We start from the raw sequence: 15,560 nt of genomic DNA on the forward strand, positions 1-15,560 counted from the left end.
GAGAGTCAGAATTTTTGTCACCACATGATCTATTCCCTTCCCATGTGATCTTTTTGGCCAAAATGGTATCATGGTCATAAGGTCCATGATATCATGCACCTTAACCTTCTTAAGGCAGAAACTATTAAATACTTGGAAGTGCTTCCATTATGAAGCCCTGGGCAATTTTAACTCAAAGGTCTCAAAGGAAGGTATTTTGTAAAGCAGGTTTTACACTTTGAGACCTGTCCAACAATGGTACTGGGTGGACTTTTCCCAGTCCCTGCCCACTCCCATATCAGCCGGAGTGCTGTATGCAGTGCTGGACATAAATCTTCCGCTGCCAAAAGTATCCCCTTATCTCCTGCATCTGAAGATGCTAAAGCTTTCCTACCTGACAGGGCTTAAAGTGACCATGTGAATAGATCCCCTCTCTTCCTCGGTGCAGGCCAGGGACAAGGGACAACACCACCCAGAGTCAAGGGCTCCCTTGCACAGAGCCAACTGTGGGGAAGGAGGAGAAGATGAAGTGAAAGTGTTTATGCATCTATTTTAAGTCCAGTGCTTCCTTTGTTTTTCCCATCAGGTGGTGTGAAAATTAGAATGGGTGAGCCCAGGACTTCTCACTGCAAGGTAAGTGGTGAGAATTTGCTTACTCATACTTTGGTACTTTACTGAGCTTCCACTGCTCACCTGCCCAAACCGAGTAGCCCTGAAAATGTTTTGTGTAAAGATGCTTCTTGATCCTAGTGGATTTGAGTCATGGTCTGACTGTGTGGTTGCTTGGCATGACATCAGCAGGGAAACAGCTTGTGTTTGAACTGATTGAACTTCTAATCTTACCGGCTCCCCTAAAATAGTATGTGGTGGTTCAGTGTTTTGGGAGAAGACAGGTGGCCTTCTAACACTGCAATGGGCATAGTTTTATGAAGGAATGTGACGTTTTAACAAGAAAATACAATGTTTGGTATTTTACACGAATTTCTATGCCTACATGGATCTGATGCAAGATTTATCCTGTTTTTTTATAATGAGTAGCTTCTGAAACTAAGGAGGTTAATTGTAACTGGTACTGTTAATATGTCTATAAAAAAAAGGTTAAATATGGATGCTGAATGAATCAGTGCACGCTTCCCTATGACACAATACAAGCCCTGTAATTCAAAGAGGCGTACAAAACCTGAGACCATAATTGCTCCAGTCAAGTCAACCTCTGTGCACCTTAACCTCAACCTTTTTAAGGCAGAAACTATTAAATACTTGGAAATGCTTCCACTATGAAGCCTCAGGCAATTTTACCTTCAGGATTTTCCAATATCCCAAGTCGTGCCTTGGAATTTTCCTCTAATCTTCACAAAGGCACAGTGCCCAGAGACACTCTGCCATGGAAAATGAATTCTGAGCTATTCCCGACCATCCAAAAGAGAGAAACACAGCAGATCAGGCACATTTTAATTAAGTTAATCACCTACGACATTTGGCATTTTCTTAAGGATTAAAAATACCATAATATGATTCATTTTAGATTTTCCAACATAGAATAATTGCAGAAAATGCATAAATCTGACATACAGGATATTTCATTGCCTCCATACTCTGAGGTGGCTGAAAGGCCATTCTTTAAAATTCACAGATTGTGAGGCGATTCAGGTTGCATTTTTTGTCATTCCAGGTCCCATCACTGTACATCTCTACGCAATTCTCTCTCCCTTTGCCATTAGGCTCATTTTGGTGCCACTTGGTATAATTCAGAGGAGTGCCATTTATATCCATAAATTCACCTGAAGTCTCACCCTCTTTAATGCCCAGGTAGGCATATCTGTTATACTGTTTCACAATACCCAAAATAGCTTTATTCTCCTCCTCATTCACGGGAGTTGCAAGAGTTCCTCCAGCCTCTTCACAGGATTCTAGTGCAGATTCAAAATCAACTTCCTTCCCGTTGCTGGCAAGTATTTTCTCTCCTACTACTTTTATTTTCCCATCCAAAGCAAGCACTAAAACATGAAAAGAAAAAACCTAGTTAGTTTTTAAAATTTCCTATAGCATATTGATGAGAAAACAGAGAAAGAGAAATCAAGAGATTGACGGCAAATTAAAAGAGAGCAGACGAGGGAATAAAGGGCAAGGATGAAGAGGAATAAAGATCTTCAAAATGTTACCAATTCACTAGTTGTTTGCTAAGTAGTATATTGTTATGCTGCTTATGACCATCTGGCATTGTCTTCACCAAGACAAGATGTCCCGCTAGCACGATCAGCCCTATGATATTGTGGGTACCCTCTAAAGATGACGAATTTGCTTCAAACTTGAGCAAGTGAAACAGAGAAATGATAATTTTTTGGGAATTCCCCCTCGGTACAAAACAATTTACCACCTTGAACTGTCTGGTTGCCGATAGATAAAAATGTGGTACAAGGCTGGGGAGTTCCCGTGAATCCATGTGGAAAGTGCAACATCAGTTGGAGTAATTTTTTTAATAAATCAAATTTTAATAAACGTGCATTAGTGTTCCTGAGAGAAATTTGCTTCTCCAGGGAAAATGAGTCCAGATTTCCCCTACTTTGATGAGAAAATGGAGTTTTGGGATGTAGTACCATTTTCAAGTGTGATTTCTTTTCTCTAAGTTATGATTCTATAATCAATTTTGCTTATTGCACTTAAAACTGATTGTGAGCTGAAAAAAAAAAAGGGACAAATTACCGCCTTCAAGCCTGGAAAGTTGGTATTTCAAATTTACTAAAGAACTGTGGAATCCAGTGTCCAGAAAATCACGTAGACCTACACAGATAAAAACAGAAGTTATACAATCAAGCAAAACTAGGCCTTGCTGATGGGAACAAATCCTTGGATAAAACTAATCATTTGCCAAAACTAACCCACACACAGTATATTCTTTTAACATCATCTGGAATAAAATAAACATTTTCCCAGTACTACTTCACACTGTTGATAACCTACATTAGAGCAAACAAACACAAACTTCCAGAGCTCTGAAATGCTGCTAATTCCCCTCTGCAGAGAAGAAAATGAATTTTTCTAGGTTGAAGCCTTATGTTTTTCATGCCTGTGAAACTGGCTTTGCCAAAGAGGATTTGTTCATTCTAATAGTCGTCAGTGAATGGGCACAAGGGAGATTTTTGGGGAGGAAACAGTTCCTAAGGCACCACACCATTTTCTTTTTATTCTGCTGGGTGGATTCTTTGTGTTTTTACAGTGGGATCTTATTTTAATGGAAACCATAAACACTGTATAGGAGGGTTTCTGCAGAGATTGTGGAACTCACTGTAGAGGTAGAGACTTTTTTCATACAAATTTCCATGGGTAACAAAGGTCCTACATGTAGAACAAAGTTACTGGTGTGTTCCTGTTATCCACCACTAAAACAAATGGCGATGTAGAGGCACAAAATATCGCTGCATCCTCTGAGTAGCAACTCTTACTGTGAAGTGTAGTAAGTAGAAAAACAACGTATTTGACCCAATAATGAGAGTCCATTTGACTGACAGAACATTACATGGACATCAGCCTTCTTCACATGGTGGTCCAAAATATCCCCTTTTTCTCCTTTCTCACCTTGCAGCCAAGGAAGACCATCTCTTCCAGGAGGCCCCATAAAGTTTCCCGAGGGTCTTTATGAGAAGCATAATTTTCTTTCCAATTGATGCATATTCTGGGAACTTGGGATGAAATAGAACTTAATCTCAAACTGAAATGTGTTACATCTGTAAATAACTTTGGTAGCGTTTTAGCCTTCGTAGTGGACCTGGAGAAAATATTTCCACACAGAAAGAAAAATATGCAGTGCAAAGTGTGCTCCTTACCAGACTACTTTTGGACATACCATCTTTGAATACTAGGGAAACATGGTAGAAGCCTTTTAAATACACTTTGAAGTACTGGGATAATATTTTCTTCATAATTAAAAAAAAAAAAGACAAAGCTTCTGCTGTAAAAGAAGCAATTCTCTTTGGAAAATCAATAGAAAAGGACTACAAAGATAGCTATATATATAGTATATATATATCTAATACTCATATGGTTAAGTATTGATAACCTGAGCATTTCCTCTCTTCTCCCAGAAGAGGCTATCTTTTAGAAAAAAAAAAATAAATTAAGCTGACCAGTTCCTCAATTCAGTTTTCGTTCCTCTGCTTAACACAGCTGCTTCTTTAAAGGCATGTGTCCTCCTCTGTTAACTGTTTGTATTCATGCAGCCTTCATGGCAAGGATTTGTTGCAAAGAAAAGGGAAGTTTACTTACGTGGTAGACGTGGCTGTCCTTTCAGACCAGCTCGTCCAGGAGCTCCTGGACAGTTACACAGTGCGTGGCAAGTCATCAGCAAAGCAGCTACTACTGTGTAGGACAAGTACGACAACATGATTGCTCAAGGCCAGCTGTAAGAAAACCCACGTATTTTTTAGGCAATTATTCTGTAAGAAATTGTAGGCATTAGCTCATATAATTGAACACTTTTTCCTCCCTTTTTATTCCCCCATTCTTGAAATTGGCATTCTTTCCTTGTCTAAATGAAGTCTATAGTTTAGGTGTAAGAGATTTCCCAGATTTATTTTGCTACCGTTGCATAGCTTATACACAAAACTGTCTCTAGACTGATACAGATTGGTCTGCTCATTACAGAATGGCAGCTACACATTTGGGAGCAGTGAGGACAAATCACCCTTTTTGCTATCATTGACTGTTGGACTAATCAGAGAGAAATGATGGGCACAGATGTAACTGATCATGCTTAAGCCATTAGTTGTCTGTAAGGGCTATAATTGCTCAACGAAGCATAGATGTATGTGCTACCAGCCTGAAAGGCACAATCCGTTACTGCAGTGGTTTTGATGGTTTGGAGCTAGTTAGCAATTTCTTTAAGCACAGTACTATTTAAGCACATTTATTTGAAATAAGCAGACTGATAGAGTGTTTTACACATGGGCAAAATTTTATAGCTCTATTGACATTCCTATCTTGTTTTGAATAAAATTCCACAAGCCTGAAAATGTCAGAGTTAGTCTTGTAGAAAATGCATTCTTGCTGGTTGGCGATAGGCCTATTCATCATGTTTTAGTCTTTCAGATATAGCATTAAGTAGGGTTATAATCTCCGCGCTGAGATATCATGCCTAAAAAGCACTCTGAAATTATAGATCATGGGTTTACAACGCAGCTAGTGGGTATGCAGCATTGGTAACGCTGTACGGTTATGAAACCTGAACTGATGGACCTCAAGACACTGTGGTATGGAGATATCCAGTTATTGGCATCTTTCAGTTAAAATAATAAGAGAGGTAACGAAAGATACAAGAGGCCAGAATGGGTAACCCTTTCTAACGAGATGACCCTGATGGGTTGACTCTCGTACAAAACATATAACTTAATACCCATGATTCACTATTCTTTTGGCACAAATTAGAGAGGATCCCGTACTACACTCTCTTAAAATCTTCCATCCTTAAAGTTCAGAATTGACAAGATAATTTTAATTGACACATAATATGTTCTGAACCCAGCTCTGCTTACAGCTGAGAGTAGTGTCTCTGTTGGCTTGGATGCTGCAAGATTATTAACACCTGTGTTCACCAGTGAAAACAGGGAATTTGTTTCAAAGCATATATGCCAAGCAGATTCAAAATATCTGTGTATTATTATTACCATTCATTAAATGGATGCACTAAAACTGGACTGAGCTTTAAAAGAGAAGTATTGTTTACATCTTCCGGGCTGACTCTATCATAGAAAGCTTTTGACATTATTCTAAATCTGCATCAGTACCAACTATTTTTAAGAGCAAAGTTCACTTGTTTTTCTAGAGGAATGTCTTAGCAAAATCAGTTTAGTGGGACGTACCCTTGAACATAAGAACATTTAATTGTGTCCTAAATTTCAGCATATAGAATCTGGTTAGGTAACAGCAGCGCCTATTCCTCATGGTCAAGAATTTCCACTTTAAAGGGTGAAAATTTCAAATCCACCCAAGAACACACGTGCTGTATTAAAAGTGCTGTCGAGTTTTGTGTGTTGAATCCAAAGTGTCTTAAGTTGCTTACCCTTCGCTACGCTGAAGGCCAGCAGACACCTCTGAGAGTGCTGGCCAGTGACTCAGAGAACAGATTATTCGTCTCTAACAGAAACCTACCGTAGGTGCCTAGGAATACTTACGTCTCTGAGATAAGGAAATGCAATTATAACAGGTACTCTTTGTCTGGTGCAGACCATTCAGGGAATTACATTTGAATGGACTACTGCATTCAGCTCATAATTGGATTATGATGCAGAGTCAGAGTCCGGATCAGTTACACAGCAAAATGGGAAAAACAGCTCTTCAGTTTTAATCCAGTTTTAATGACCTTCATCAGTCATTACAATCTGGTGTCCTTCAGGCATCTCCTCATCTACTAAAATTGCTAATATAAGCAAAGTAAAAAAATACTAATAAAGGAAAATTTAATTTAAAAATGTAAATATGACCACGGAAATGAAAAGGAACAGGTTTGCCTTCTAGCTGAAGTTACTTGTGATTTATTAAAAGGAAATTCAACTTACCCTTCTGCTGCAAAAGTGAAATGAAAGGGTGGTTTGCACAAGTCCCCTTTATATCGTGTCATGTTTGTTAAATGACACCGCTGAAGTGGAGACTGGATAATGAGGGTGCGAATGAGCCTTTTTAGTTTTGCTTACACACTTGTTACGCAAATACTGAGAACAATTTTAAGGGTTGAGAAATTTCTTTTTTTTTCCTTCTATAAGAATAGAAAGCCAAAGTTGGAGAAAAACAATCTAGAACTAACAGATAACTCCAGATTTGCAGACACATGCAAAATGTATGAAAATTTAAAGAAACTTTCAGGGATTTGACATGATATTGTAACATTTTTCTCTTGTTTTAAAAAGACAAAAATGGCTTATGACCACCCATGGCTTTTATAGACGGAAAGGTGCTCTTGTTAATTAGGGAAACACGTTACCTTCCCGATAGTCTGACCTGATAAGCGGCATTCTAAACGTTGCTTCCCATCTCCGTAGCTGATGTACTTGCCTTAACATCATTTTTTAGCTGTGTGTACGATCAATGTTTCTGTGAGCATCTGGCCTCTTTTGCATGTAAAGTACAGCTCATCCTCACTTGGTCAGAGATGGATCCTGGAAAAATCCATATACGTGCACGAAATCCTCAAATGGACATTATTTTTAAGTAAAAAGAAAAAAAAAAAACCAACCAACAGAGGTTTTGGCCCTCCAGTTTCCCAGCAATAAAGACTGGGATCTCATGAGTACCCTCCTCCTCGTTCTGATGTCTTCTACTGTAAAGACATTTATGTTTGAGCCTAGCTGAGGTTTGGTTTATGAGCCTCAGCAAGCCAACACATCAGTCCCCCACCTGCAAGCCAGAAATACCTCTGCTTCACAGCTTTTCTCTCTTTTGCCAGCTCACACAGCCATCTCTTAAGGGTAGAGTGGTTTCTACTTTTCATTTGCATTTTACTAAAACTGCCTACATCTTGCATGATCCCTAACTATATATAACTTTCTACCCAGCAGAATTCACAGCTGCAATCTAACATCTTAAGGCTTCTTGTTCAACAAATAGAGATGTCTAATTTCAACTGGCTGATGTAGCTAAGGGAAAATACCAAAGGAGGAGATACATCTAGGAACCCCTTTAGAAGTAACTTAGTCACTTAAATCCACTTCCATTCACAACTGTGAGCCTCATCCTGCAGTTAAAAGCGCTCAGCATCAGCAAATGATCAATTAAACTCACAAGCGGATCTTATAAACAATCTCGACCTGATATGGCATCAGCTTAAGCCCTCATCAGAAATACAGGGAACTAAACTTTCTTTGCCTTTTAAGTAATGAAATAATCCAGTGGGTAAAGTGCTACCTCCTTCCCACCTGTGATTTAATTTTATTATTTTATTGAGAGACAAATCCAAACAAACATGTGAAGGTTAACCTTTCCCCTGCATTTGGAAAATAAGAAACACCGATAAAATCATTTTTATGCTAGCTTACAGTGCACTGGAATAGGATTAAAAATGTAGAGAGTATGGCACCTTGCTACACTGCTAATACTGAAAAAATCCAAGTTCTGCTGTGGGTAGGTCTTAAAATTTGTATTATTGCTGTGTGCACTCTAGACTTATGTCACTTGAACTTGGGGATAAGCATCTTACAGGAAGAATGCAATTGCTGATGAGACATATTTATGAACAAACATGATATCAGTGACATGCCATCAGCTTAATAATAGACTGTTATTTTGGAGAATGGATGCCAGAGCAGAGGTTTCTAGGTTTAAGCGTAAGCAGGGGGATGGAGATGAAGAAGGAATGCTGAATATTGACAACGAGGTTCCTAAAGCGAGGACAGCAGAGGTGGGGAACAGAGCCCGGAGTAGTGGATTTCAAAGAGCTGTACCAATCAGCCCTTGCATAGCATTGTTCTTGCAAAGTAGAGAAAAGATAAGTTTACGATGGAAAAAAGAAAAATAAAACCCAAAATCCTTCAAGCAATTCAATTTAAAAATCCCACAGCCTTTTCAATCTGTTTTCCATTCTAGGAAAAGCAAATTCAAACTATATTATCTAGGAAAGGGGTGACCAGGTTTTTTTAGAGCTTTTGTTAAAAATCAGGCATGGTTCTCTCCTGCCAAAAACTTAAAGCTATGTTAACAGAAGAACTACTTGTCCTTTGTTTTCAGACTATATCTGACTCCTTCTTTCTCACAGACTTGAAGCAAGTGAATTAAACTGCAGATTCATGGTCAGCATACTACAGGCCACCAGCAAAGCGGCCTCCTGGATTACGTGAAAATGGTAGGCAAGTTGCTAGGTAATTTTGACTGAACCGTTATGCCTGTGCCTCAAAAAAAAAGGAGACAAAATCAACTACAGCACATTAAAACAAAGGCAGCAAGCAGCTTCTGCTTTGACATAACATGGCAGATGTTTACACACAGCCTTCTTCCTTCCTTCAAGCAGGACAAGTACTCCCTCCTTCTCCCTTCCCATATTTTCTCTCCAAGTTTAGTAAAAATTTAACAGCACTGTAATCAGCTTCAGTCTTGACCTTTTAGAAACAAACAGAAACCCAGAAATAATCTCATTCTATCTTCACAACCTAATAATGATTTTCAGAAGGTCTGTATTTTACCAGTTTCACAGATAAAAAAAGTAAAGCTTAGAGAGATGCTATCCCTGTTCTTACTGAAGAAGCCCATGGTTCGGGGTTTTTTGGTGTGGGTTTTTTTTTTCTTTTTATTTCTCCCCCCAAAAGCATCAATTCACTTTTCTCTCCTGCAGGCCATATTACCAACCTCATAATTCCTCCTTGTGTCTTCCATGTAAGCACGCAGCCCTCTATGGGAATATTAGACAACAGTAGGGGAGATTATTCCTAATCCTTGCTCAACACCACAACAAAATTACCTGCTGCAATATCAATTAGTAGTGTCATGATGGAGTAAATATTGCCTTTGTTTCCTGGAAATAGTGCAAAGAGTAATCGCAGAGGTGTCCTGCCATACTGTGTTCCCATGGAGATGAACCGCACCGTGTCCCTCCTATCAAAAGTGGTAATAGGAAGCAATTTATGCTTGAACAGCCACTGGCCAACATTGCCTTGGAAACATATGCTTGTAATTCATATCTTGCCCTTATAAACAGCCACCTGGCCCTTGTTATCAATTTAAAATAAAGATAATCTATCCTGCAGATAGCAAAAAAAATCCTGCTAAGCTGTTATTAGGTTGTTATTGCTGGGAAATGGCCCATCTAATGTCCCACTGACAAGTGTTACGACATATATATCCAAAAGCGTTGTCAACATTTTATTTGCAATTGAAACTCAAAGTCCTTGGGAGAAACTTGTTATTGAAAACACATGGCAGAAAATACAGAGGTACAAATGAAAATAATAAACTCACCAAGCTGCTGTTAAGGTCTGGTGGTCACAGTAAAACGGAGCTGCTTTGCATCTCACTGAAGGGACCCCGACTGGTAATGAATTCCCAGGAAACACCACATATCGTGGTTGTTATTGCTGTTATGAGCTGAAAATTAAGACAATAGGTATTACAGAATTTCATTTTGCACAGAACTTTTCAGGAGATTGAACACAAAAGTCTGCACGTTTTAGCTGATTGTGCTGTTTGAAGCATATAGTACTTAATATACTGAATCTGTTTCTTTGGTAATGGCACATTTTTAGATTCTAATCAGTGCAAAAGTACAGAGGAACAATTCATATCTCTTTGGTGGCAGATAGCTGTCACGGCACTTCATTATTTCTGTTTCCATGAAAAGTGGAGCTCCTGAGCACCTGACTGGGCTGGCGAAGCACAGCCGTGCGTCCATCCAGCTCCTGCCATTCAGCGCGGTGGTTTTGTGCTTCACCTCCAGAGGAGCGGACCTCGCTCCCCAGGGCCGGGGAGGGGGAGCAGGCAGCAGCGGGAAGAGGTGCTTCGGGGCCCCAGCCCTTGCGGCGCTCGGCTGCTGCATCGTCCTCTTCCTTAGAGCAGCGGAGCAACGCAGCGCGGGCACGGATCCCTACCTGCACCGCCGCAGCGTCTGCCCGTAAACCCCCGGCAGCTTCGAGGCAGCCGTGCTGGGTATTGCTGGCAGGATAGCTAGAGCCCCGAGATGCCACGGAAAGGGCACAGTCTGCAGTGCCCGAGAAAGTAGATCGATCTCCTTGCCTTTCGTTGATACCCGAGTTGACTTGAAACTATATAAGGTGCGTTTATCGCAGAGGCTTCAGCGTAGAAATATTCTTGGAAGATTCCTGTAAGGGATGAAGAGAAAACAAAGGCTCAGCTACGTACATACATTTATTGGAACCCTTTTCCTTACACTCTGAGCATTCCCTGCCTGTAGCTGGGCATCCAGAACAGAATACTCTGGAGCCCAGAGATTAGAGAGAGTTATTTGGTAGTTCTCTGCAGTAGTTTTGTTTATTACTAAGTTTTCAAAAGCTTAGACTAAAAAGGTTATTGATATTTTGAAAGATGCTTATAGTTTTACTCTTTAATTACAAGCCAATTTCTTTGCCGAGTTCTCTAAAAGACTTTGCAAGCCAAACTCTCAAGGAAAACAAATGCAGCTTGTTGAAATAGTTTATATTTTCCTACACAGTGAGATTTGACCAAAACTACTCAACTACTAACAGAGATAATACAGAGGATGTAATTGGAGGAAAAGTTTACTTTGTAATTAGCAATTGGGTAAGGAAATAGGTTAAAACTGAGAGGATTCTCTCAATAGAAGTATGGCTTATTTCAAACCAAAGTGGCTTGGTTTGCAAGACTTGTTGCATTGGTTCAGCATACGCATTGAGCTGCTCTCTGAAGAGTCAGGAGCCATGTTTTCAACCGTCTTGATATAGCAAAAACAGCAAGATTTGAGCACAGAAATTCTTCATGTCCAAAATAAAAGCTTAAGGCCTACGTCTGGGGCCCTAATAAAACGTATCGCCTCTCCCTGCAAACATGTGCCATGTTTATATCCTTAGATCATCGTTGCTAAAACCGAACTCCTGTTATATCATTTTGCTTGTTACTATTACAGTCTGGGCTATACTGAGAATCTTTTGTTCTGATTATAAAATGTGAAAACTGATACCCAGAACTGGAAGGATTAGCACAATGAACCATATATATTCGTTTATTTGTGAGGATCAGAAGACTGCCGCAATGTAACAGAAATTCAAGTAGCTGAAGCTGTGGCATTTTAAAAAAACATTGGAACACCCAATAGTATTTTTTTCCCCATTTGTTTCTTTGAAGATATCAGTAAAATATCGACATGGAGCAGAATAGTGGCAAGATCTTGAGCTTTTAACTTTTTAACTAGTAAAGGGTATTTTTGAACTGAACAGAATGATTCAGGGAACACTATATAATAAGGTAGGTTTATAACTCACTTTGAGCCTAAAACATAACACCTGCGCTTCTAAAATCTAATTTCCAGTGACCTTCAAAGGGAATTTGGTACTTAATCACCCTTTAGAAACTCTTAGGCACATAAGATGTTGAAGAGAAAGATGAAAAACAGTAAGGAATGGGAAAACTTGGAGAAGAAAGGTCTGCGAAATCACTGGGAGGACGTTCTTCACTCTAATCAGATACCGAGAGGTGAAAAGGTGGGCTATTCAATTGTTGGTTAGGATAACAGCACTGTAAGCATTTTCTTTATGCCAAGGCACAAGCCGCTGCAACCTATAGTGTAAGTTGCATGAAGAAACACACTCCATCTGTTTTCTTTCAACTCTGCAGTGCCTTTTCTTTTCTAGCTAGCTAATTAAAGCCCCTTGGAGTTCATCTAGTAGATAAAAACAAGGAACAGATGAAGACCCAGAGAAACAGAAAGAAAACAAAAGGGAAGGAACAGAACCCTACAACTTCAGAGTATCTCTGGAATATTGCTTTAGGCCAGAATGATTCAAACTAAAATGGTTTAGTAGGTTATTAAAACACAGTAGACTTAGCCTGCATGACAAATCAGAGCGCATGTTTAATAACCCTGGGAAATGTAACAACCATGGATGTCAACTACTTAACTAATAAAATATAAATTTTCTATTCCATGGGGGTCACTCCTTGCAACCTTTATAGCAGCTTTACAGGCAGTTTTGAAGCTTAAACATTATTTTTCTTAGTAAAACAAAAGAAACTCTACAAAATTATTAATAACTGTTTCAGTACCAGTTGAATTTTATTTATGTTTCAATTCAGATTGTCATTGACTCCTCTGATTTGAGGAATCATTCTTGGAGGTTGGCATGCAGAAATCTAGCCCCTGCACGCTCAAGCAGCTCACTGCCTGGTTAAGGAGCAGTTGTCCTGTTCTTAGTAAGGCAATCTGAACTACAGCCTGGCTGGGAGATTTCAGACCCATTCTGCTAAGCACAGGTATATGCATACCTGCACAATGGGCTTTGTGTGTCTCCATACCTCTTCCATATGAAGTCTAAAAGCACAAACAGCAACTTCTGCTCATTTTGTTTCAGACCCCAGCGTACGTACGTACCATGCGACTGCATTACATAGCCATTATCTTGTTCAAATATTATCTCCGCAGCAGTGACTATGGAAGATGTTACAGATTGCTGTCCCATCAGTACTGTTCAGGAAATATAAATTGGGATCCTTTATGTGGACTGTGTTTTTCCATTCATTTTGGCAGAGGCACGAGCTTCCAAACAAGTGCTGAACTTTAACAAGCCTTTTCACACCGGTGTAGCTCACATGCCACAGGTACAGTGAAGTATATCCAAAGCTCTAGACCAATAGCCTCAGGTAAGTATGATAGATCACTGGAGCAGCTGTTGTCCTGCTAATAATATTTTCCCTTTCCTGTCTTTCTCCCAATCTTCTGTAGCCCTCAGTGGTTTCTCACATCTATCACCAGTCTTATACTCGCCTACTCTCTGATTATTCTTGTCTACATTCATGAGAGGGAAGCAGGTCGTAGCGTTCCCTCTATAGAAGCGGGCTGTGATCTCTTACAGCCTCTGGTCTGTGAGGGACCCGCCTGCAACATCAGCAGCTGGCAGGCGGGAACGCGCTTGTCTGTCAGGAGTGGGAATCCGCACAAGGGTGCTTCAGATATGCTTCTTTTTAAAGTAGTCTCATTGCTTGTCTGTCTTACCAGGCTGTCTCAGGGGTTCAAGCAACAAAACAAGTGTAGCATAGGTTTTTCCTAACTGTTCCTTTTCAGTTGCGTGTTCAGCCCTGTGCAGAGCCCAGCCTTCTGAGTACACAAAGAGCCCCTTTCATAAGGTCAGTCCCTATCCACTGTTATCTTGGGCAATCCTCTAAAGCTGAAGTGGATTTTAAGTATTAACAACTAAAAACTACTTTTCAAAACCTGCAGAGAACAACTGTGCTCCTGACTGATGCTGTACCAGTGCTACCGTGCAAATGGGACATTGCATTTCTCTAGCATCTATTATTTCCCCAGCTATGTTTCCTCACAAATGGGGCTCAACTACCTAATAACTTCCATCTTTTATGCTTTTTTACCTTTCCAGTGTAACATACTGTGCCAACAACTCACACAATTTGCCAGAAAAAAGGTCAAATTGAGAACTCTTCTGAGAGCATTTGACAAAGATAAGCTTCAGGGCTACAGCATTCAAAACCACTGCAGAGCTCCCAGTAACTTCAGACAATTTTCAGTGAGTGAAGTGATATATAATACACTTAAGCGTTTGAAACATTTCTTAAATAACTTTTACAACCGCTATTTGCATGATGAGCTGGCAGCTTTTCCTGCCATATAAAGTCCTGCCACGCTATTCCTGACACTTAATCCCCATTTGTTAAAAATACAGGTTCTGCTTTAAGATAGACTTTAAAACGTGATATTAAAAGGAAACAAATATTTTCAGTTTGTTTGCAGAACTTTCCAACTGAAAGGCTTTTAAGCTTTTTTCACCATTAGTCATGAAAGCTGGAAATGCACTTAAGTCTTGAAAACGAAAGCTGAGATTCAACAGACGTTGGCAATTGCAGCTTTAACCTAAATACCCGGTACTAGAAAATAACAGCACATAGAGGACAATCTGAGGCTTCATGATAATATTTGCTTTGCTAGTTTTTGATGCACAGATCCACCTAGCAGGCTTAGGCAATACCATTAATATCCCCCTTTCTTCAGTTTAGCTGTAGCTCTTTAAAATAAAACATAAAGAGGTAAAAAAGTTTAAAAAAATGCATAACTTCTTCCTCCTGCCCTTCTCTTTTCCTAATTTCACCCTGCTTCTGCGAATGCACACAGCTGCTTAAGCAGGGTGGAGAGGGCATGAGAGGATAGAGGGGTTAAAAGGTTTGATCTGAAAGCAAAGTAGCATCGACTAAACCCCTTCTGAGTGGGACACACTTGCACAGATGTCACTAGAGCCATAAAGTGCAAGGTAGGAGATAATCAGGAGAGTAACCAATGTATTGTGATGACACTTAAGAGGTTTCAGGATTTCCAATTTAATTTGGTGAAGTGCTGTGCCCATCTCAGCTAAAGCAGCTTGTAGTAGTACAGGTTCTCTTGTATCAGCACAAAGGTTTGAAACAAAAACTTGCTTGGGAAGAATTCTTGGGGCGGGGGGAGGGTTGCACAGAGCCTTTTTTGTACATACCTCAAGCCCAAGGCAAAAGGGGTCAAGAGTTGCAGCCCAACAATGCAGATGGGAGGCGGGGGGAGGGATGCTGTCCGGAGCTCTCCCAAGAGAGCGCAGAAAGCCTGATGGGGAAAGCTGCAACGAGGCAGGCGGACCTCCTGGTTTAATCCCCCCTTCCCCTTCTCACTGCCTTTGGCACATCTCTGAAATTTGTTCAATACAAGCTGTGAGACGGAGTGGGACAGTTAGGGATGTAAACAACCGGGACTCGCCATGATACAGTTGCCGTGAGTATTCAAAAATCGGGGTAAATAAGAGACCAAACTAAGGCAAAGCAACACAGGAACTGAGGGCAGCTTTGGGGTTTTGGATGTTGTGAGACAGTGTACATACTCACGCATCTTTTGCAGTTCTGCAGTAATATTTTCCGTTAAGGCTGCAATGAAACACTGAAAT

General features: G+C 40.1%; 1 protein-coding gene across 4 annotated transcripts; it reads right to left on the reverse strand.

Annotated features, from left to right (window-relative positions):
• Positions 1–1,414: 1,414 nt before the first annotated feature.
• On the reverse strand, positions 1,415–10,768 carry LOC104052991 (pulmonary surfactant-associated protein A). 4 transcript variants are annotated; one of them, XM_064464864.1, is made up of 5 exons: positions 10,542–10,768; positions 9,916–10,041; positions 4,243–4,376; positions 2,683–2,760; positions 1,415–1,976 (listed from the first exon to the last, which is right to left on the reverse strand). In XM_064464864.1, the coding sequence occupies exons 3-5, from the start codon at positions 4,358–4,360 to the stop codon at positions 1,600–1,602; spliced, it is 573 nt and encodes a 190-aa protein (XP_064320934.1). In that variant the 5' UTR covers positions 4,361–4,376; positions 9,916–10,041; positions 10,542–10,768; the 3' UTR covers positions 1,415–1,599. The 4 variants fall into 4 exon arrangements, with proteins under 4 accessions (XP_064320934.1, XP_064320933.1, XP_064320935.1 ...); XM_064464863.1 differs by lacking the exon at positions 10,542–10,768 and adding an exon at positions 10,311–10,519; XM_064464865.1 differs by lacking the exons at positions 9,916–10,041; positions 10,542–10,768 and adding an exon at positions 6,970–7,252.
• Between the last annotated feature and the right edge of the window lie 4,792 nt (positions 10,769–15,560).

The sequence above is a fragment of the Phalacrocorax carbo genome, chromosome 13, assembly GCF_963921805.1.
Source record: "Phalacrocorax carbo chromosome 13, bPhaCar2.1, whole genome shotgun sequence".
NCBI lineage: Eukaryota > Metazoa > Chordata > Aves > Suliformes > Phalacrocoracidae > Phalacrocorax > Phalacrocorax carbo.

What these genes read in the sequence shown, in the direction of transcription:
- LOC104052991 (XM_064464864.1), bottom strand. Translation starts at nt 4,360, where the DNA reads ATGTTGTCGTACTTGTCCTACACAGTAGTAGCTGCTTTGCTGATGACT. An exon ending in AGGACAGCCACGTCTACCAC is followed by an intron (nt 2,761 to 4,242) that starts GTAAGTAAACTT and finishes TTATCTGTGTAG; the next exon opens with GTCTACGTGATTTTCTGGAC. An exon ending in ACTTTCCAGGCTTGAAGGCG is followed by an intron (nt 1,977 to 2,682) that starts GTAATTTGTCCC and finishes TTCATGTTTTAG; the next exon opens with TGCTTGCTTTGGATGGGAAA.